The following is a 22,286-nucleotide window of genomic DNA, read 5'->3' as shown; positions in this document are numbered from 1 at the left end:
CCTTGGTAAGAGCATTTTCAGCAAAGTGATGAGAGAAGTCAGACTTGAGTAGATTGAAAATTAAGTGGTGACACTGTGAGGAAATTTAGTGGTGAATCAAAGCAAAGGCATACAGTGGCAGCTTATAGGGAAGAACAAGTCAAGGTCAGGACGTTTGGGTATATTTTTAGTTTGAGAGGACAAAGCCAAAAAAAAAAAGGAGATTTTGAAGTTGTTGCAGTAGAGTGATGGCTTTGGAGAAAAGGAGGGATAGAAGAATGAAAGGTGCTGGTTTGGGAAACTCAGAAGTGGAGTAAAGGGAGTTTGAGAGAATTCTTGTCTTTTGGCATTGCTTTTTCTTATGATGATGTAAGCTTGGCCAAGGGGAGCTGAGATCCAGACAGGGTTCAACAAAAGTGGTAAGGGTTTGGAAAATCAATTACAGATAATTACAGGTAAACAGACTGGGGAACATTTTTTTAACTATATAAAAATTAAAAAATAAGTTTTGTCTACAGGTTTAGAAAGCCCAGCCAAGTTCACAATCATCTAAATACTACATCCAGAAGCCCTGAGTCTTATCTCTAACACATAGAGGTTGAGTGACTTGGGGTGACAAGTAAAATGGGGGTGATAGCAATAACAGTAATATTTGTTGTGAGAATCAATTAAATTATATTTATTAAGGTGATTTACAAATTCTTAAACACTATTCAAATAATACCAGTTTTGTGTTTGATATGGAAAGTCAACAATTTAACTCATTTGTGGCTGTCCAGCCTGGCACGTTAAGAGGCTGGCCATGCTGACCCCTTTGCAATTGTATGGGCTCTGCTGCTTTTCTTGTAACAGCAGGATTTGTTCCATTAGTCTTTTACTCTGCTGTTAAGCCTTATTTGTCACTGCTGTCCTCAGTGCCCCAAAGTTGTCCCCTTGAGTCCTGACCATGGTGGTGTACTTTCCATTCTGTGTTGGTATTTCTGCTGGTAATGATCCTGGCAGACCACTGCCTACCTTGTTCCCCTTACCTTGGCATGCTCCAAATTATTCCAGCCTAGAGACATAAGGGGAGGCCCAGGCAGTGAACAAAAGTTTCAGAAAAACTTTGCCCTGCTTATGAATGTCTTTATGGTCTCATGATACCCTTAAGAGGTGGCAGGGCAGCTTCTATGGCTCGCTAATGGTCACTGTGCACTACTGGGAATCCCAGGTCAACCAGCAAGACATCAGAGGTAGATCCCACAGAAGAATTCTTAGATGCCACTTAAGGAAACCCCTTAATTTTACTTTTGATGTCTCAAATTTAGGTTCAAGGAAATGAACAAAGCTTCCCCAGGATGACTTAGCTAGTTAGGGACAGAGTCAGAACTCAGGCCTCCCATTCAATGTCTTTGCTATTAAGCAACATTGCTTCTCTTTAGTGGCTTAAAACATTGGACAGTTCTAACCACAGACCCAATTGAGTGCCCTATAATCACTGATCTTACCTTCTTTTTGTATAAACAGGCCTGCTCTTTCATCTCTTTTCTGGGCTGCTACATGTTCAATCAATTTTTCAAACCCTTTCAAGGCTGTCTTGAAATTGCTAATCTGAAGTGCAGTGTTTAAATGCTTTCCCTCCTTGATATCCATAGGGACATAGAGTTATTTATTTCTGTACAGAAATAAACAGCACAAATTTGCCAACTTGGAAAACCTTCCAGTTGGTACAGTGCCTCCCTGCTGTCTCAGTTTTGTCCCAGGTCTCATTCCTTCGGTCTTAAAATCCCATACTGTGGGTAGGAGTCAGAGTCATCACTAGGATGTTAGCAGGGAGGAACCCTGACTTAATCTAATGCATTTCATATATGCAAACATTTCAGTAAGTATCCTGACCTCATAATGTTACCAGTGTCCTTCAAATGGCCCCCATTGCATCATAATATCTCTGTCACCTCCCCTTCCTTCATAAGGAGGGCATTAAGCTTTCCTTCCCCACAAACTGTGCGTGCGTGTGTGTGTGTGTGTGTGTGTGTGTGTGTGTATGTACACTGTCTGGAGGGAAGTCGAATAGGTAAAGGCCAGTGAAAGAGACTTGGCATTACTTTCCCTCTCCTAGATCTCTTCCTACCTCAAACCATCTGCCTTCCTCAAAATGCTGTGGAGAGTCACCTTACCACTCATTCTTGTAGCTTTGCTGGATATGGAACCAAAAACTTCTCAAGATGAAGGTATATTTCAGCATTTGTCATTTCTGTCCCAAATAAAGATATCTTTAGAGGTCCTAGGGAATAAAGAAGTTTCTTCTTCCTTTATGCATTGACCTTCAGTGGAAATGATCAAGTGAGGCAGGAGTGGGGAAGGGGTAGTTTTTGATTGAGACGAAAGTTCTTCAAGATGTTATTAGTTGAATGCAGCATGGGGAATATAGTCAATAATATTGTAATGATATAGGATGGTAACAGATGATAGCTACACTTATGGTGAGCGTTGAGTAATGTCAAGCCACATGTTGTACACCTGAAATGAATACGACATTGTTTGTCAACTGTACTTCGGTAAAACAAAACAAAACAAAAAACCCTGACCAGCCCTTCTCAAACTATCAAGGTCATGAGAAATGAGGAATGTCTGAGAAACTATCGCAGTCGAGAGAAGCCTAAGGAGATTTGATTACTCAGTGTAACGTGGCATCCTGGTGGGGATCCTGGAACACAAAAAGACATTAGGTAAAAACTAAAGCAATCTGGCTAAGCTGGGGCCTTTAGTTATTAGCGAGTATCAAAACTGTTTCCTCAGTTGTAACAAATACACTAGTACCAGATGTTAATAAAAAGAGAAACTGGGTGAGTAGGTATATGGGAACTGTCTGCACTATCTTCTGTTTTTCAGTAAATCAAAAACTGTTCTAGAGGGGTGCCTTGCTGGCTCAGTTGGAAGAACACGTGACGCTTGATCTCAGGATCATGAGACTGAGCCCCATGTTGGGTGTACAGATTGCTAAAAAATAAACTTGAAAAAATAAAGCACATTTACAAGGTGAAATGGTTTCCCCGAGCTAGTCTAAAAAGATGATACAAGAGAAGGCATCCTGATGTCACCCCTCCATGTGCCTGTCTCTTGAGTCACATTCCTGAAGCCTGGACTGATGCCATCTGTGTATCAGGGCATAGCTGTTATACTGCTCTCCACCTTTGCCATCACTTGGGAAATGTCCTTATCCAATCTCCTATGCCTTTCTTGTTATTCCCTCATTTTGGTGGCTTACGTACAAAAATAGTGCCTGGAAAATACATTTTTGTTATACCTTGCATGTTTGAAAATATTCTTAACCTTCTCTTGCATTTGATTGATATTAGGTTGGGTATAGAATCCTAGGTTGGAAATCACTTTCGTTTAATATTCTGAAGATTTTATTCCACTGTCTTTTGTTTCTCATGTTGTTACAAGAAGTCTTTTCAAATCAGTTTCTGCTGCTAATCATAAGCTAGTCTATCCCTGATTCTTTGTACATAACTTGTTTTTATCCCCTGCCCCTTACACACATGCACACACAGGAAGCTTATAAATGTTCTTTTTCTCCCAAGTGTATAAAAATTTCACTACAATGGGTATTGGTGTGGAGATATCTCTCTCTCTCTGCTTTTAAGGGCAAGGTTCTCAGTGAAATTTCATTTTTAAACACATGTATGCATTTGTTTAAACGTCTGCATTGGGGAAGGCGAATGTGGACAGATACACAGTTTATACATCAAGCTGATTCCTACGCATCTGAGGAGCTATATGCACTAGGAGAACTGACATTCAGAACTGAAGACATGCAAGATTCTCTCTCTCCCTCTCTTTTTTAATTCAACTACATTCATTAAATTATGTTTCATAAGGCAGGAAAAGATGCAGATATATTTGGCAAGATATTTCTGTAAGGGCTCTGTTTCCCACCAGGGACCAAGGTTAGAGAGAGTAGGGAAGCATGCATCCCAGTCCTTGGAAGTTTACTTGATTGTGCAAGTGTTGAAGTTCCCTCTCACATGACATGTGTATGATGCGGAAGGCTGGGGGTTATCAGTGATCCCGTGCAAGAATGACAGATAAAACATGTCTCCATTCCCCCTCACTGCCCCCTTGTATTTTATAAAGGATTTGCTTGGAATATAGGCACATGGATGATTTAGTGCTCCAGTGTAGGAAGATATTAAAATGGACCCCTTGATGCCTTGGAAGGGGCCTCACAATACAACTGAAGAACTCCCCCATTCTAAAGGACAGGGCTGCACAGTCCACGCAGGAAGATGCACAGAGATACTGGGAAGCCAGTTCTGCAGGTAGTAGCTCATTCTCACCTTCAAACTACTGAAGAGAAGGTAGTTTCTTAGGAGATCGGGGAGAGCACTAGTTAACAGTTCCTTGGAATTTCAGAGCAGTCAAAGGGCCGAGACTTTTCTCAATTTCTTTCTACCCAGTGGGCACCAGAGGGGAGAAACTGAGGCTGGCCAGTTCTCCACAGCAGTCCACACCCAGAATTTGGTGTGACTAGAATGCATACATTTCGAGAGGAGTAGATGCTAGACTCTGAGGGCCCCTACTGGAGAAGACTGCCTGCAGGGTCTGGGGGCCCTAACCAGGGTCCTAGGGGGAGATGCAAGCAGACAGCTGACAAAGGCATTACCTCTGTCAAGGGACTTGTGAGAGAAAGATCTCTGTCACTTCAGGTCCTCAAAAGAACCCACAAATCACCCTAGAAAATGACAGCACTTAAAATCTGCTACAATCTGAGGGTGCCAACATCAGATGACAACTTTACCAATCAAGGAAGACAGGCTTTGGAACCTCATAAAATATCATTCAAAGGCAGTTAAAGAACAGGTGCAGAGAAGACATTTGAAATCAGTAATGGGAGAGAGTAAAGTTACTTTCTGCTTACACCTGCTGAGTCCAGCTTGCTCAATAAGCTGGTTGCATCTGTTTCCTTTTCCTACTCTGAGAAATGCAGGCACAATTTGCATCTACTTTTTTATTGTGAAAATATACATAACATAAAAGTGTACACAAGTCAGTGGCTTGAAGCACACTTACAATGTTATGCAACCATCACCACTGTCTATTTCAGAACTTTTTCATCATCCCAAACTGAAGCTCTGTGATCTTAACCACTAACTCCCATTTCCTCCCACCTCAGTCCTCAGCCCCTGACTTTCCATCTCCATGAATTTGCCTATTCTAGGTACCGCATGTAAGTGGAATCATACAATATTCGTCCTTCTGTGTCTGACTTATTTCACTTAGCATAATTTTTTCAAGGTTTATCCATGTTGTAATGTACTAGAAATTCATTCCTTTCTATAGGCTGAATACGATTCCATTTTATGCCACATTTGGTTTATCCATTTGTCTGATAATGGACATGTGGTTCATTTCCACATTTTGGCTGCTATGAACATCAGTGTACAAATATCTATTGAAGTCCCTGCTTTCAATTCTTTTGGAGATTAGATAGATAGATATATGTAATTACTGGATCATATGATAATTCTATGCTTAACTTTTTGAGGAGCTGCCACACTGTTTGCATAGTGGCTACACCATCTTACATTCTCAGCAGCAGCACACCAGGGTTATAATTTCTCCGCATCCTTGCCAACACTTATTATTTTCCAGTTTTTGTTTTAGTTTTTACTTTTTGAGAATAGCCATTCTAGCAGGTGTGAAGTGATATTTCATTGTGGTTTTGATTTGCATTTCTGTAGTGACTAATGATATTGAGCATCTTTTTATGCACTTGTCGGCCATTTGTGTACCTTTGAAGGAATGTCTATTTAAGTCCTTTGCCCATTTTTGAATTGGGTTGCTTGGGGTTTTTTGTTGTTGTTATTGTTGAGTTGCAGGAGTTCTTTTTATATTCTATATATTAATCCTTCATAGATCTATGATTCACAAATATTTTATTGACTGTCATTTCACTCTCTTGATAGTGTCATTTGATGCACAAAAGTTTTAAATTTTGTTGGAGTTCATTTATGTATTTTTTCTTATGTTGCCTATGCCTTTGGTGCCATATTGAAGAAATCATTGCCAAAGCCAATGCAATGAAGACTTTTATCCTATGTTTTCTTCTAAGAGTTCTATAGTTTTAGTGTTTAAGTTTAGTGGTTTGCTCCTTTTTGAGTCAATTTTTCTAAATGGTATAAGAGAAAGGTCCAACTTGATTTTTTTGTTTGTTTTTTGTTTGCATTTGGACATCCGGGTTTCCTACCACCATTTGTTGGAAAGACTTTCCTTTCCCCATTGAATGGTCTTGACAGCCTTGTCAAAAATCAATTGACCATATATGTGAAAGGTTATATCTTGACTATTCTGTTCCATTGATCTATATCTGTCCTTATGCATTTGCTTATTCTGTTCCATTGGTCTATGTCTGTCCTTATGCATTTGCTTTTTAAGGTGTGGTATTTTGCCATCTCCTATCATAACATACTTCTGAAAATAAATAAAAATATATATCATTACTGACAATATAAATCATATTTCTGGTATTAGTCTGCTTCTGTTGAGTATAATAAATATCTTTAACAGTTAATAGTATTATAATAATGACTCTATCAAAATCCTTACACATTTGCCAAAAGCCTCTTACTCCTCTTTTTCCTTCCTTGCTATTATTCTTCTCCCATATAGGTTTCCCTGGACTTTACTCTGAGAAAGTAAAAGCAAAAGTCCTTTTATTAAAATGGCCATGGCCCTGCATGATCTGCCCAATCACTGCTCACCCATATTTCTGCCCTCATTTCTTAATTGCCCTCTGCTCCAGCCACATTGGTTTCCTTGTTTTTCCTCCAAAATGCTAAGAACAGTCCTAACCCAGTACATCCTCCCTGTGTTTGCAGAACTTAGCATGGCTATCCATAACCATTTGTACAAAATAATCTTTTCACTCTCTCCCCCATACCCTTTCTCTGCCTTATTTTTTCTTTATGGCACATATCAGCATCTGACACACTACACATGTACTTACTTGGTTATTATCTATCCCAACACTACCAGAATGTAAGCTTTGTGAGGGCAGGGACTCAGCACCAATGAACGAACGAATGAATGAATGAATGCTTTAGAAAAAAATATAGTGAGCCCTTTATTCATTCAACAAATATTTATTGAGAACTTACTGTAGACTAGATAGGAAGTGTGATGAAAACATAGTGAACATTAAACATATTAAACATATAGAACTTGTTAAATGTTTGCATACATCTAAAATATAAAATTATATGAGGGGCACCTGGGTGGCTCAGTCAGTTGAGTGTCCAACTTTGGCTCAGGTCATGATCTCACAGTCCGTGGGTTCCAGCCCCGCATCAGGCTCTGTGTTGACAGCTCAGAGCCTGGAGCCTGCTTCAGATTGTGTCTCCCTCTCTCTGCTCCTCCCCTGTTCACATGCTGTCTCTCTCTCTCAAAAATAAAGATTAAAAAAAATTTAAAATTAGATGAATTTTTTAAAGGTGTGGATGGGTTAATAAGTCTCATAGATGACAAATCCAGATTGGAATCTTTAAAGACAAATCAAGGTTTTGAGGGCGGAACCCCCCCCCCCCCCCTCAGCTACTGCTCAATGCACCAGGGTGGAGAGATCACCCCGCCCTATTTGATTCTGCATTTCCAGGGAATTTAGAATGGGGGTTCAGTGAAGCTAGTGATTTTCTACTGGTCTTTTGAACAGGGGTAGAAGGGGTAAACACCCTCATAGAGGACAATTCCTTTGCCCTTCCACACTGTGCTTGTCACCAGCACCCAGGGCCACCTTCAGGTCTGGCTCAGGACTGTGGTCCTCCTGTGGGACCTTGTTAGAGGCTGTGCAGGGACAGTGGTGCCCTCGCAGACTATGATCACGTTCACAACCTATATTTGACTTGTACTATATTTTCATGGCTACTGGGGAAAAGGCCAAGTGGAAAATGTGTGTTCTAAATATAGCACCTACCTCTCTATAGCAGCTAGATTTAGGTTGAAGCTTTGAGAGCACAGCCTGGATGGTCACCACCAGTGAAGAGCTTTGGCAGGCCTCAGTAACAGGACAGGAAGGACAACGATGGCGGGCCTTAGGGGTCCAGCCTGGGGCTCACTTACCTGTGTGAGATGAGAGTAATGTTGTGGGCTAGCAGTAAGTTATTACAGCTTCCTGGGATGGTGAGAAACCCAAGATGGGAGGCCCTCACCCACCCTCTCATTAGCTTGTGTTAGGCGCAGGCGCTCATAAATGTTTATAAACGAGAAAATGCATGAGTGAATTGGATGCATGCGTGTGATGCTTTCAAGCCGGGTGCAGGGAGATGGGATGTGCGGAGCCACTGCGGTGGATTTGCCTCCCTACTGCCTTCTCCTCCCTGCTCGCCTACTGCTGTCCACTAGTGCGGGCACACGCTGGGGCAGTGGGTGCTGGGGCCAGGAAGGAGAGTCTGAAGGCCCAGCTGCGAGCAAAGCAGAGGATACGCCAGAGGTGAGCTGCGGGAAAGCGCCAGAAAGAGGGGGCGGGGTTATGAGGAGGTTGAGAGCGCGCGGAGCCGCAGGGAACTAGACGCTCCGAGGGGCGGGGGCATAGGGGGCGGAGCTATAGGGGCGCGCGGCGCGGAAGGGGGCGGGGCTACGAGAGGGAGCCAGAGGTGTGGGGATCGGCGGGAACGCACCAAGCGGGGGTTAGGGGCGGGGCTACAGGAGAGCGCCCAAGGGAAGGGGGCGGGGTCTCGGGGGAGCGGGGAGGGGCGGGAACGCGACGCGCGGGGTAGGGGGCGGGACTACAGTGGCGGGCCGGGCGGAAGGGGCGGAAGAGGGCGGCCTCTGGTGACGTGTCGAGGTCCTGGCGCCCACAATGGCCGGGGCGGGCGGTGGAGCCCGAGCCCCACCCAGTGCGGAGCGTGCCGCGGCCCGCGCAGGAGGCTGAGCGCCGCGGCCGCCGTGCGCGCCGGCGCCGGGCCATGTACTCGGGGAACCGTAGCGGCGGCCAGGGCCACTGGGAGGGCGGCGGGGCCGCGGGCGCCGAGGGGCCGGGACCGGCGGGGACGCTCAGCCCCGCGCCGCTGTTCAGCCCGGGCACCTATGAGCGCCTGGCGCTGCTCCTTGGCTCTATCGGGCTGCTGGGCGTCGGCAACAACCTGCTGGTGCTTGTCCTCTACTACAAGTTCCAGCGGCTCCGCACTCCCACCCACCTCTTGCTGGTCAACATCAGCCTCAGCGACCTGCTGGTGTCCCTCTTCGGGGTCACCTTTACCTTCGTGTCCTGCCTGAGGAACGGCTGGGTCTGGGACACCGTGGGCTGCGTGTGGGACGGGTTTAGCAGCAGCCTTTTCGGTGAGTTGGGCTGGGAGGAAAGCATCCTCCCCTCTGAAAACTTCCCGTTCCCTGCATTGCCACCATCTCTGCGCGTCCCCTCGCCACCCAGCCCACTCCCAGTTCCTCCCCGCGCGGCCTCCCTTCCAGCCCGCCCTGCAGTTCAGCTCCCGCGCCGGCCTCGCCTCCGCTCGTCCGCCCCGCGCCGCATGGCTTTTCCTTCCTCCTTCCTTCACCTCCTCTCGGCCTGCGGCGGCCCCGGCTCTGTGCCTGTGGCCGCCCCTCTCCAACGCAGCCGGCCCGGCTTCAGCCCCAGCTCCCTCCAGCCACTGTCCAGTTCATCTCATTTCTCTGTTTTCACCTCCCGATATAATTCAACAGGCCACGAAACAGCGGCTTTACACTTTGAGGAAAGGAAAGAGGGGCTGTAGAGTCAACAGATTCAAGAAAAAGTAACTCATGAAAGCTGGAGAGGGGGATGAGAAGAGATTTAATTCATTCAATATTGTTTTCTAAAATGAGAAGTAGAAATGTAGCCGAGTGGCAGTGTGTATTTCTTTTCTTTAATTTTGCTCATTAGCAGATGTAAACCTTTGAATGCTTCCTAGGAAGTGAAAGAGCTTCATTCAGGTCTTCAGAATGCAAATTGACTTGTGGCTCATAAGCTATTTTTACTATATTTTACCTCCTTAGTGGTTCCAGCACACCAAAATCTAAGGTGAGATTACATCTGGCTCTGAGAATCCCACCCGAGATGGACAAATAATTAGCTGTGCAGCCAGTAGATTTCATTAAAGTAGAACTTGATTGTTAAAATGAAGATTTATTTCAACAATATTCCTAATCCTGTGGAAGATTCAAGTCTCACTGAGACTTGACATTTTGAAGGATGATCTACCCAATGTATCGTTGAGGACATGATTTTCTAAGCTTGGGAAGTACCTTTTTGTGTGTGCTCCAGGAATTCATTTGTACAGGCTGTGAAATGAGAATGTGTATTTCTCAGGTCTTAAAGTTCCTTAAAAAAAAGAAAAATCCTGAAATGTATTTATTGATAATTTATTACTGCTTTTATCTTGGCAGGTTTTTGAGAACAAAATCTTTGCAGCATTATCAGAAATGTTCTTATTCACCAATCTCCTATGTTGTGGCAAACCCAAATATTTGATCTAACTCACTCTTTGGTATTTTAAAGGAAACCAGAAAAAAAGTAATAGAAATCATGATTTCATTTATTTGATTGATTCAGTGATTCTAATATTCCAATACTACTTCCCCCCTCCTCAATAGGCATTAATGTGAGAATTTCATTTATACAAAGATTTGAAACTTGGGAGGGGGCTGTTAAGTGTTTGTAGGTGGTAATGTAGATGGCTAGGTGATTATATTATTTATATTTAAAATACGTGCCAGGCAATTTTTTAGGCAGGCTAAGTTTTCAGAAAGAGGGTGATCGAAGCTTAATTGTGAAGTATCATCACTAACGCTCCCTGAGATGGGCAACAGGTGTTTGATCACAGACATGAAATTTCTTATTTCCAAGAAGTGCTCTTTATGTGCTGGGAAGTTCTGTTTCTACCTGGACTTTGTGCCTGGGGCTTTAAAAACAGGGTGTGTGGAGTTCTTTATTAGTGCTAGCATCCTCCCTCTTCCTTATCTCCTCTCTGTGACCTCACTCTGCTGCTGCTTCTCCTTCTCTTCCATTGCTTTTTCCTCCTTCATTCCTCTCCCTGCTCAGGTCCCATCCTAGTCAGAAGGGATTATCTAAAACTGGTAGAAACGTTCACCACATGGTGTTTTGACTTCTGTGTTTCTCTGGGCATACAGTTACGCTTTCGACCATGACTTTATCCCTGTTTTTAAATTAGAGGTGGAAACTCTGGGCTAAGAGATTCAGAGACTTGTTTAAGCCCTGGGAGACAAGTCAACAGTGGAGGTATGATAGAACTTAAAAAGTTCTTAGCCAGGATTAAGAATTTCTTTGCGTGAAGTAAATTCCAAGGATTGTGCTCCTAGATAAGAGTTAAAGTCGAAGAAAGGGAGGGTACCCCCCCCTCCCCATTCTCCCTGAACAAGAACTAACATGGAGTGTTGTAGGGGGAGGAAATTTAAAAATTCCCAAAGCGGCTGCTTGTTTCCACTGCCCTATCAAGTGGAAAGCCCACTGGCCTGATGACACGAGAGTGGGTTCTGCTCTGTTGCCTGGCTAACCGATTGTATGGAGTTTCCCAGTCACTAAACTCTCCTGCCATCAGTTTTGTTATGTCATGGAGGAGTGAGCTAAATGTTCTTTAAGGTGGTTCTGTCCTATGTGCTTGGTGTTTTGAGGACTCTTTGGACATCTGTGGGTTAGAAGGTGCCTGGTTTTAGCACTTATGCTTTGTATCATCTGCTCTGTCTCCTAAGCCAATAATACGCACATGGTGTGGTTACACTTCCTCGTATACCTTCCTGGGTTCTGTCTTCCTCTTCACACCCTGCTGGAAGAAAGCAGGGTAAGTAATGCATACATACATGTATGAACAGGCTGGGCGGCCGCCTCATTTCGCCGCTCAGTTCCTGTTTTTTCAGGGAATGCTGACAGCAAGTAGAATCCCTGATATTCTTGAGGCAGAGGCTTTGACTAGACAGGACTGTTAAGATGGCCATTTCACTTAAACTGACCAGTCCATTCAGTGAACTAGTCGATTTAATCCAATTTTCGGTCGAATGGCTTGTTTTACAAATGTCCAAGTAATTTGTCATCTTAGCCTAGGCAGGCCCATTTAGTACTGATCTAGATTTCAGTGAGTGTACTGGTAGGGAACATTAGTGCTCAAAGAACGCTCCCTCTAGCTGCACGATGACGATGACGGCTGAGACATCACATGGTATATATATAGTGTGTCAGCCTGAAAACTGCCAGGGCAGTATGCCTTACACCCCCTTCGCTGTTGCCCCTTTAGCCACACAAATGTTCTGCGCATGGTATATAACCAGCGTTATGCCAGAAGTTAAGAGGGGGGGGGGGGGCGCTTTCTTCACTGCCACCTCCCACCGCCTCCAAAAATCCAAATAACATGTTAATCTTGGCAGAGGATGTTTAGATAGGCCTTTATCTTGGGATACAGAGATTCAGGGTCACAGAGCCAGAGGCTGGCAAAATGCAAGCCACCTCATGCTCACTTGGATTTCACAAGTAGGTATTATTTATATGAATATATTTTAACTTAGAAAGGCAGAAATTCTCCTTTTTAACTTACACCTAAAAACACACGTGTGTGTGTACGTTCATATAAAGATTTGTTATAAATGCATGTTCCCTTCAGTAGACCTTTTATGCACCTAAATATTTCAAAATGCCGGTTGTTTGACTGAATTAATCCCTTTGCAATAATCTGGTTAATTCACTAAAATAGTCTCATGATGCTACCACGAGATCCTACGGGAGGTTTTGGCACGGAAATGTCTTTCATTCAGCTGTTCTAAAAACACCCACTGACTAAATTGGCCACAGAAATATTCCTCGTCATGACAATGTGCACATAGTATGTAGTCTGTTTCCATAAACAGGTGGAACCACGCATTTCTTATAGTCTAAGCTCACAGTTCTGTATAGTTTTATTCAAATATTAGTATTAGAAAAAGCAAAACTTATAGGCACCTGGATAGCTCAGTCGGTTATGTGTCCTACTTCAGCTCAGGTCATGATCTCACCGCTCGTGAGTTTGAGCCCCACATTGGGCTCTGTGCTGACCGCTCAGAGCCTGGAGCCTGTTTCAGATTCTGTGCCTCCCTCTCTGCCTCTCCCCTGCTTGCACTCTGTCTGTCTCTCAAAAAGTGAATAAATGTAAAAAATATATATATATTTAAAAAAAGAAAAGCAAAACTTCTAGAATTGTATTACGAAAGTTCTTTATTTTTATGGGACATTATGATGTCCCTTCTTCATTATTATGTAATTTGGGGGGTAAATCTCTGTTGTTTTCAAGAAATTAGAAAATATGTAAGAAAGCATTTAATGACTTGCTTTCATAGAGGCTTATGTCCTAATAACAAATCAGACTCCAGTGGATTGTAATTGCTGTTGCATGAAATTACTTTTCTCTTAATATTGTTTACAATTGTATTCTTTCTTGAATTTTCTTCTTTCAGAGAAGAGTTCCAGTCACAAATGCATGTGTGATGCATTTTGACATTTACTGCTAAGATGAAATACAGAAATGAAAACCACACATCCGTTTTAGTGTTCTCAGATGTGATTAGATATATTTTATCATATTTTTATGCTACTGACCTAAGGAAAACAGTATTAAGAAAGGGTAACAGTTAAACAGCTAGGACCTGCAGCCTCAGTACTTCTGGGATGAACTGGAATACCACAAGGAGAGATTTATTACGGCACATTCACGTCCCAGCTGAGCCCTCAGCCTAGACTCATACGTGTTTCCTTTATCGGCAGTTGTCAGCAGACGCTTTATCTTCCAGAATGGCGGACAGTCTCCCCACAGAATTCGATGTGATCATAATAGGGACAGGTCTGCCTGAATCCATCCTTGCAGCTGCGTGTTCAAGAAGTGGTCAGAGGGTTCTGCATCTCGATTCAAGAAGCTACTATGGAGGAAACTGGGCAAGTTTCAACTTTTCAGGATTGCTCTCCTGGTTGAAGGAGTACCAGCAAAAGAGTGATGTTGCAGAAGAAAGTACTGCCTCGTGGCAAGGCCTGATTCATGAAACAGAAGAAGCCATCACTCTGCGCAAGACGGATGAAACCATTCAACACACAGAAGTTTTTTGTTATGCCAGTCAGGATATGGATGACAAAATTGAAGAGACTGATGCTCTGCAGAAAAATCCTTCCTCACTGACATCTAGTACTCTCACTAAACCTCTGGATTCTGCATGCTTGTCTGAAGAAACACACTCATATGTTACTAGCTACGAAATGCCTGCCAAAGACATTCCAAAAAATGATGGAGAGATTTCACTAGAAGTAAGTGGTGTAGAGGGCACCTTGGCAGAAGAAAAATATTGTGGAGATGAAACTTGTAGACTCACAGTTTCAGATGAAGATACAGTTGAAAACAAACCTATAGAGGAAGACAACAATGATCAACTAAAGAGAAATAGGATTACTTACTCTCAAATAGTTAAAGAAAGCAGGAGGTTTAATATTGATTTGGTATCAAAGCTCCTGTATTCTCAAGGGTTGCTAATTGATCTTTTAATCAAATCAAATGTTAGTCGTTATGCAGAATTTAAAAATGTCACTAGGATTCTTGCATTTCGAGAAGGAAAAGTAGAACAGGTGCCTTGTTCCAGAGCAGATGTCTTCAATAGCAAAGAACTCACTATGGTTGAAAAGAGGATACTAATGAAATTTCTTACATTTTGTTTAGACTATGAACAACATCCTGACCAATACCAAGCTTTCATGCAGTGCTCATTTTCAGAATACTTAAAAACTAAAAAATTAACCCCCAACCTCCAGCATTTTGTACTGCACTCCATTGCAATGACAGAATCATCTTGCACTACAATAGATGGCCTTAAAGCAACAAAAAACTTCCTTCAGTGTCTTGGACGGTTTGGCAACACTCCCTTTTTATTTCCCTTATATGGCCAAGGAGAAATTCCCCAGTGTTTCTGCAGGATGTGTGCAGTTTTTGGTGGAATCTATTGTCTTCGCCATAAAGTTCAATGCCTTGTAGTTGACAAAGAATCTGGAAGATGTAAAGCAATTATAGATCACTTAGGTCAAAGAATAAATGCTAAATATTTTATTGTGGAGGATAGTTACCTTTCTGAGAAAACATGCTCAAATATACAGTATAAGCAGATCTCCAGGGCAGTGCTCATTACAGATCAATCTATACTAAAGACAGATTCAGATCAGCAAATTTCCATTTTGATAGTGCCTCCAGCGGACTCAGGAACATGTGCCGTTCGTGTCACTGAATTATGTTCTTCAACCATGACGTGCATGAAAGACACTTATCTGGTACATCTGACCTGTTCCTCCTCTAAAACAGCAAGAGAAGACTTAGACTCAGTAGTAAAGAAACTATTCACTCCATATACTGAAGCAGCAATAAATGAGGAGGAACTTACAAAGCCAAGACTCTTGTGGGCTCTTTATTTTAATATGAGAGATTCCTCCGGAGTCAGCAGAAGCTCATATAATGGCTTACCTCCCAATGTTTATGTCTGCTCTGGGCCTGACTGTGGACTGGGAAATGAGCATGCGGTCAAGCAAGCTGAAACACTGTTCCGGGAGATCTTTCCAAGTGAAGAATTCTGTCCCCCACCTCCAAATCCAGAAGACATTATCTTTGATGGTGATGATAAACAACCAGAGGGTTCTGGAACCAATAACATAATCATGGCCAAACTAGACTCCTCTGAGGGAAGCAAAAACCTAGAAAGCCCAGGGAAACATCTTGAAAACTAGGAAGAAGCAAACTGGAAGTGCTATTTTGGACCTTCGTCCTGGCATCAGAGTATTTTCATTTAGAGGACAGTTTCCTATATGAGTAATTAGAACTGGTTATATGATGGATGCTGTGTAGATGTTGTCTTTAGTTCTGTTTGAGACATCAGTCATTGGATGTCTTTGTTAACCTATCAGTAACTGATTGACTGCTGGACAAGGTTAACTTTATTTTAGTATTGGGTGTATAAGTGAGGGTTCCATATTAGCAACTGTGCTTAACGGCAGGTAATCTATATCTACTAATGATCTTCAGATTGTATTTGTCTATAACAACAATAATATCTAAGGAATATTTTAATTCGTTTTGCAGCTATCACAGTTGCTACCACCTCTGAATAGTTACACAGTAAATTATGTGGGTGTTTTGTATATGATACCAATGTACAGACATGATGGTAGCAATAGCAACTTATGCAAGTGCCAACTGTTAAAAGATTAGCTTTGCATGTTCCTTTATTTGTCAAGGTCTCGTGTTTACAATACACTTTGCAGTTCAGTTCCACTTTGCAGTGCAGTTCCCCCATTTGACTCTTGTTAACCTATGAGTCAGGGGCACCACCACAATCAGAAGATGACAGAAAGTGCTGGAGAATTCATTTAGTCATTGAAGAGTTCATTCTTGGGAAGTTTGTCCCAAAGGAAGTCTAGGGCATAAGGTTAGTTCTGATTTAATACTTCAGAAAATTGCTGCAGAGCCCTGTGCTGGCACCTAAAAGAAAAGAACTTCCAACAACTCTAACTCAGGCCAAAATATCTTGCCCCCAGGAAAAGGTACTTCAGATTGGCTGTTATGAAATTCCTAAGAAGAAATGGAGTGAGGCATTTCTAACCTGGGATTACAGATGGTTTCTCAAAACCATCCATAGATTTCTAAACGACAGAAACATTTTTTTTCTAGAACCATCAGAAGCCAAAACTGTTGTACTACAGTTGTGAGTATCTGTGGAGTTGCGAGAAGAGGTAAACTCCATCCACTTCAGTCTCCTGTTTCTGTTCCTTAGAATGATAATCCTATAGGAAGAGAGCCCATTAAGCCAATTTTTTGTTCTGGAATGGAGCATTTCTATGTTAGGCGCTTATTGTGCTTTCTAATTACAGTTTCTCAACAACCCTGTGAGGCTGATAGTGAATAGATTTTTAAAGAAGAAAGACAACTATTAATAATTTGCTCAGGGTCTGGTGTGTGTAGAAGAGCCAACAGTGGAATCTAGGCTTTCTTCTAACATTAACTGTTACAAGAGTGCCTGTACTGCGGGAGGGGAAACATGCTCCTGGAAGTCAGTGCAGCGTTGCTCCAGACTCGGGTCTCTCAGCTGATTCTCATCAGGGAAATGGGAAGATTAGGATTAATTAAAAATATAGTTTAGAGCAGTGGAGCTCCTGGCAGCAGAATTTGGCTAAGTTTTGACAAAGTAATGCTTTTTAGAGTATCTTTTGATCTGAACAGCATGTTTATAAGAAATGCAGATGTTACTAGGCTAAAAGGTGAGGAAAAGGAGAAAAAGATTTAAGAAATTTACAGCTTACTGGAAACAAGTCGTGAATTCGTCTTAATATTTATGCATATTTTGAATGTGATAAAGTGGTTTTGTGGGGTATATTTTTAGGTTTAAACCCATCAAGATAATTTCACCATCTATAGAACTGTACTTTGCCGAATTATTGTGAGGATTAAGTTAGGTAATGTGTATGAAATCCTATCCAAAGGAATGCCCCTAGATGACATTAATATATAGATTTATTACACTTCCACTCACCATTCCAACTGATACTTTGAATAATTTGACAGAATTGTGTAAAGTAGGAAAATAGGCAAGGAAAGATAGATTTGTCTTTTTAACTTAGGGGAAAAAAATGAGAGTCTTGCCCTTAAACTCCCTACTCAGCATCATAGTATATTTAGAAAGTTTAGGATTTAAAGACAAACCAATTAAAAAACAAGTAATTATGAAATAACTACTGGTGGAAAGACTAGCCTGGATGTCAGTATGAAAAAAGAATCGGGCCCGCTTTACATATGATAAGGCCATTCATTCCAGATGAATTAAAATGTTGATTATAAAGGTAAAAATAAAAAGACTACAATTCTCATCCCAGTAGTACAAAAAAAACTTTATGGCAGTGAAAAACATTATTGGGAAAGTAGGTGAGATCAACTAAAGAAAAATGAAAAATGGACACCAAACAAAGAAAATGAAGAAAAGATTGGGTTAAAAAAAAAACTAGCATTACACATGAATAAAGTGCTTAATGTTTTTTAAAAAGTAGATGCAAATCCATAAGGCTTTCTACTCTTTACTAAGCATATTAATGAAAAGATAGAGTACAAATGAGAAGCTACAAATAAAAGTGAATTCTTGGAATGATAATTCAGATTTAAATAGTATTAAAAATGCAAATTGAAACAACTTTGACCTAGTTTATGCTATTACAGCAAAACATTTTAAAATTCACGTGTCTTCATGTCAGTAGCATTATTATATTAGTAATTTTTAAAAGAATTATTTAGATGATTACAACAAGAGCTCTGTAACCAATCTTTTTTTGCTAGATAAACTCACTTTGAATAGCATATGCCTAGGGAAGTATTTAAAAGAAAAATAAGCTACTTATACAAAGATATTTCTAGCAATTTCATTCATATGGGTTTAAAAAAAAAGCCCCAAATTGGGAAATGGATGAGCAGATTTTGATGTATTGGTATTGCTGTTGTAGACTGTTATATAGTCATTAAATGATATTGCTATATGTAAAATTGTATGAACAAATGTTAAATGAGATTCAAAAGTGTTAAATTATTTTATGTACTGATTATATTTATGTAAAAATTTAGGTATCTACATTGAGAAGAATCAGAAGAAAACATGTAATTAATTGGAGTTTAAGAATAAGGGGTTCTTTATTTTTTTTCTGTAAAATATTGTGTGCAATACAAATAAAAAATAATTGGTAACGTGGTTTACTGATTTGGTGATAAAGTTACTTTTTTTTTGGAAACTTCTAAAATTCTCCTTCAAATTAAAAAAAAAAAAAATGTTAGAGTCAAATGTTAAAGTCAAAAGATAATTCCAAACACATGAACAGAATGTTTTACAACTCTTGATGGAAGGGACTTCTTGGTTAGGATGGATTTTGTATCTTTTGTATCTTTTCTTAGTTGCTCAGTATTAAGAAATAAGAAGGTATACTGTGACAATTTTTTTTTAATGGAAACCCCAGAACCAAGGGTGGAAATAATAGAAATAATATTAAGGCATTCTAGGACATCAATATGAAGGCATTAAATACTAATTTAAGTGTGGACCCAAATCCAAGAATGCCAGGGAACTGAAGGATGGATTTGGATTCATAGACATGGCTAAGCCTCCATCTAAGGAGTATTCTCAGGGAGACCAGCTAAGGATAAATCTCAGGGGACTGAGGATGCTAGCAGACCCTTTCTTCCTGTCAGCCTGACCGATCCAAAACAAGATGATTGACTTCAACAAACATCAGTTGAATATCAACTATGGGTTATGAATTGACATTACTCTAAGAATTCAAAATAGAAAAATGGATACGTTCTTTTGTACCTGAGAACCATTCTGTGAGAACATAAAACCTTCTTATCTTAATGAGAATATAAACGTTTTCTATCCATCATACTCTCCATTATCACTACCACCACTCCCTTCCCCAAAAGAAAAAGAGAAATCTGATTTGAGATGCACAGCATTCCTTTGTAGGGTGCCCAAACCTTTTACTACAGTTGGAAACAAGTAGTTTAAGAGTTAAAAGGTAGATCAGTTAATACTTTCTGAAATCGATTGCAGCTAACATTCAGTTAATTAAGTTTCTGACATTAATCAGAAGTTTTTTGTGTTGCTCAGGGGAAGGTGTAAAGAGAGGGTACAAGAGATTGGGTCCCAGAAGCCCAGGGCACTGAGAGCCCCGGGAGTCAGAAGTGTAAATAAACCAAAACGATGAAGCAGATCATAAAGTGTCAAGGTCAAGAAATTCTGATTAGGATTATTTTTATTTCCTTCCCCTTGGGTGCACAAACAGAAGTCATTCTCTTACTGCATTAAGGTAGTTGCCTCATCTTCGAAGACTTTAAAATTTTTATTTCAGTATTTTTACCTTCATCATAAAGAGGCATTGCTTCTAGTATAGTTCTTCTTTTAACCAATGACCTAATGTATTCACATTTTAACAGCAGGGGATACAATACCGCCAGCTCTCTAAGGCATGAACAAAGAAGCTGATTCAGCTGAAAGAATTGGACTGTAACATGCATATTATGAGAGCAATTCTGCCACAGCACCGGTAGGAACACAGTGCTTTTTTCTCTTGACAACTACATTTTCTTACATGAACCTCAGGACAATTATGTCAGGTAAGAAAGGGCAGGTATTTATACCCATTTTCTAGATAAGACCAGGAGGAATTGAGTGTCTGACCTGGACGCACTTCTAGTAAGTGTTTAGAATCGAAGTCTAACTTGCCAGGTTGGCTGACTCTCAGCAGAGCGGTCTGTTGCATGTAAGAGTGTGTAACACAGAAATCACTATGATAAAAGTGGCTCCTAGAATCCGAGCGTGCATTTGTTTTCCAAAAAAAGCAAAAGATCTTCCTATAAATTAAGAGTTGCGTCATTAAAGTGGGGGACGATGGGTTGAAAGTGGGTGAAGGGTTAGGATTACTCAAGCTCACGCCCGAAATCAAAGCAGACTGTATCCTGGTACTTCTTTCAAGAGCTTCATCTCTCATAGGCAGTGTCTGCTGGTTCCTGCTGTTGTCTCCCTGCCCTTTTTGCTGTTGCTAAATATGTGTTTAACTCTAACACACTCTGAAAAACTAATATGAATAAAGGCATGTCTCGTCAGAGGAAACAATGGCTTCGGAAGTTCAGTGTTGACAAAGGTTAATAGGAAGTAAATACCTGTTTGTAGTTGGGTCAGGAGATCCATCTTTAGGCCTGTTCTAGTTTTCAGGAAATAGGAATCCTTGCGGATGTTAGTGCCATGGACTTTATGCCAGTTCTTTTTATTACTCGTCACATAATTAAACCTCTTGAGCACACCATGTCTGTTTGAGACTTGTGTTCCTTTATTTATTCATCCCCTATAGTTAAAAGTAGAAATATTACTAAGTCAGTATAGGGAAGTGTTATTTTTGCATTATAAGTTAATTTCATCATGATGACAAGTTTAAAGTTTTTATCCTAATTTCAGCATTTCTATTACCAATTATAAAGAAGAAATTGGGGGGAAATGTACTGCCAAGGAAGAGCAGAGAATCTTGTTTTTAGGCAATTAATGTAATTGTTAATTTCCTAAAATGATTTCAGTGAAGTATTATGGAGAAATGAACTGTATGTCCTTCTGTTCTTTTAACAGTCCCGTTTTCTGACTGCATAACACTATTTTTAATGGCTTCTGTTGAAACAAATACCAACCAGGTGTTTATTAAAAGGAAAAAGCAGAAGGTGGGAAGTCATTTGTCATGGAAGTATAATCTTTAAAGGAAAGTCTGAGTGCAGTGTACCTCCACATTCTCTGCAGTGTCTTGCACCTCACAGGTGGGCAAAAATAGATTTGCTGGTTGGAAAGACCAACGGGCACTTTAAAGCACCTCTTTCCTTCCCTGTCACCCATTTACCTTCATCACCGCATCCCAGACAGAGGACTCCTGGTGCTAATCTCTGGGGAAATGTATCAGAACCATGGTCTGGGGTCTTTTTATTGTTAGTACAGATCATTAGTTTTATGATAAGCCTATGTGTGTCAATAAAAATACCTAAAAATAGGGAACGTTTTTAATAATCTATAAGATGTTCCACCTAATACCTTTACTAATTTTCTCCCATCAAGGTAGTTATTCTCAAACCTGGGTGATTTTGCCTTTCAGGGGACATTTGGCAATGTCTGGAGACATTTTTGGTTGTTAGAACTAGGAAGGGGGTGCTATTAGCACCTAGTGGGTAGAAGGCAGGGACGCTGCTAAACATTCTTCAGTGCACAAGACAGCCCCCCCTCCCCCGCCCCAAGGATTATCCAGCCCCAAATGTCAATTGTGCCAAGGTTGAGAAACTTCATTATAGTCAAGTTTTGAATATTTATAATGAGTTTGTTTTTCTTTCTTTTACCTTTTTTCTTCCACATCTTCTGACTGTAAGTGCTTCTTCAGCAGGGTCGTTGTCAGTTGGAAACTGTAGTCCTGGCTGCTCCCCTGTACTCCGCCCCCACACCCCTGTCTGCCTCTCTCAATAACCAACAGTGGCTTCCTTCTGAAGCATTATGATAACTCAAACTCCAAAACAAAACTCAGAGAATTAGAGACTATATCTCATCCTGACCCAATTGTCAGTATAGATTAGAGATTTTGTGGGTTTTTTTTTTAGTCATTACATCCAGAAATAAAATAATTCTGCAAAAACATTTATAGAAATGCAGGATGATATTTATTTTAGTGTTTTTGTAATATTAACTTATTCTTTTAGATGATATCTTTCTATATATTGCCAACAACTACCTCAAAATCAACATAAAAATATTTC

At 40.9% G+C, this 22,286-nt stretch overlaps 3 protein-coding genes across 4 annotated transcripts in view; 2 read left to right on the top strand and 1 right to left on the bottom strand.

The window, feature by feature from the left end:
• Positions 1 to 1,793, bottom strand: part of WDR64 (WD repeat domain 64) — a 138,936-nt gene extending 137,143 nt beyond the window's left edge. The window contains exon 1 of the mRNA XM_019423099.2: positions 1,467 to 1,793. Within this exon, the coding sequence (XP_019278644.2) occupies positions 1,467 to 1,611 (145 nt within the window). The 5' untranslated portion in view covers positions 1,612 to 1,793. The remainder of the gene's footprint in view (positions 1 to 1,466) is intronic.
• Positions 1,794 to 8,762: 6,969 nt separating this feature from the next.
• Positions 8,763 to 22,286, top strand: part of OPN3 (opsin 3) — a 45,815-nt gene continuing 32,291 nt past the window's right edge. The window contains exons 1-2 of one of the 2 annotated variants that reach the window (XM_053909377.1): positions 8,766 to 9,297; positions 13,411 to 13,471. In XM_053909377.1, coding sequence (XP_053765352.1) covers positions 8,925 to 9,297; positions 13,411 to 13,451 — 414 coding nt within the window. In that variant the 5' untranslated portion in view covers positions 8,766 to 8,924 and the 3' untranslated portion in view covers positions 13,452 to 13,471. Of the gene's footprint in view, positions 9,298 to 13,410; positions 13,472 to 22,286 lie in introns of those variants that run through there. The other variant, XM_019423152.2, reaches the window with a different exon arrangement.
• On the top strand, positions 9,183 to 18,710 carry CHML (CHM like Rab escort protein). The gene is made up of 2 exons (XM_019423124.2): positions 9,183 to 9,297; positions 13,718 to 18,710. The coding sequence occupies exon 2, from the start codon at positions 13,745 to 13,747 to the stop codon at positions 15,704 to 15,706; it is 1,962 nt and encodes a 653-aa protein (XP_019278669.2). The 5' UTR covers positions 9,183 to 9,297; positions 13,718 to 13,744; the 3' UTR covers positions 15,707 to 18,710.

Source organism: Panthera pardus, unplaced genomic scaffold (assembly GCF_024362965.1).
Source record: "Panthera pardus isolate Hobbes unplaced genomic scaffold, ASM2436296v1 HiC_scaffold_21, whole genome shotgun sequence".
Taxonomy (NCBI): Eukaryota; Metazoa; Chordata; class Mammalia; order Carnivora; family Felidae; genus Panthera; species Panthera pardus.
The sequence above is the reverse complement of the archived record's forward strand: the minus strand, read 5'-3'. Positions and strand labels throughout refer to the sequence as shown.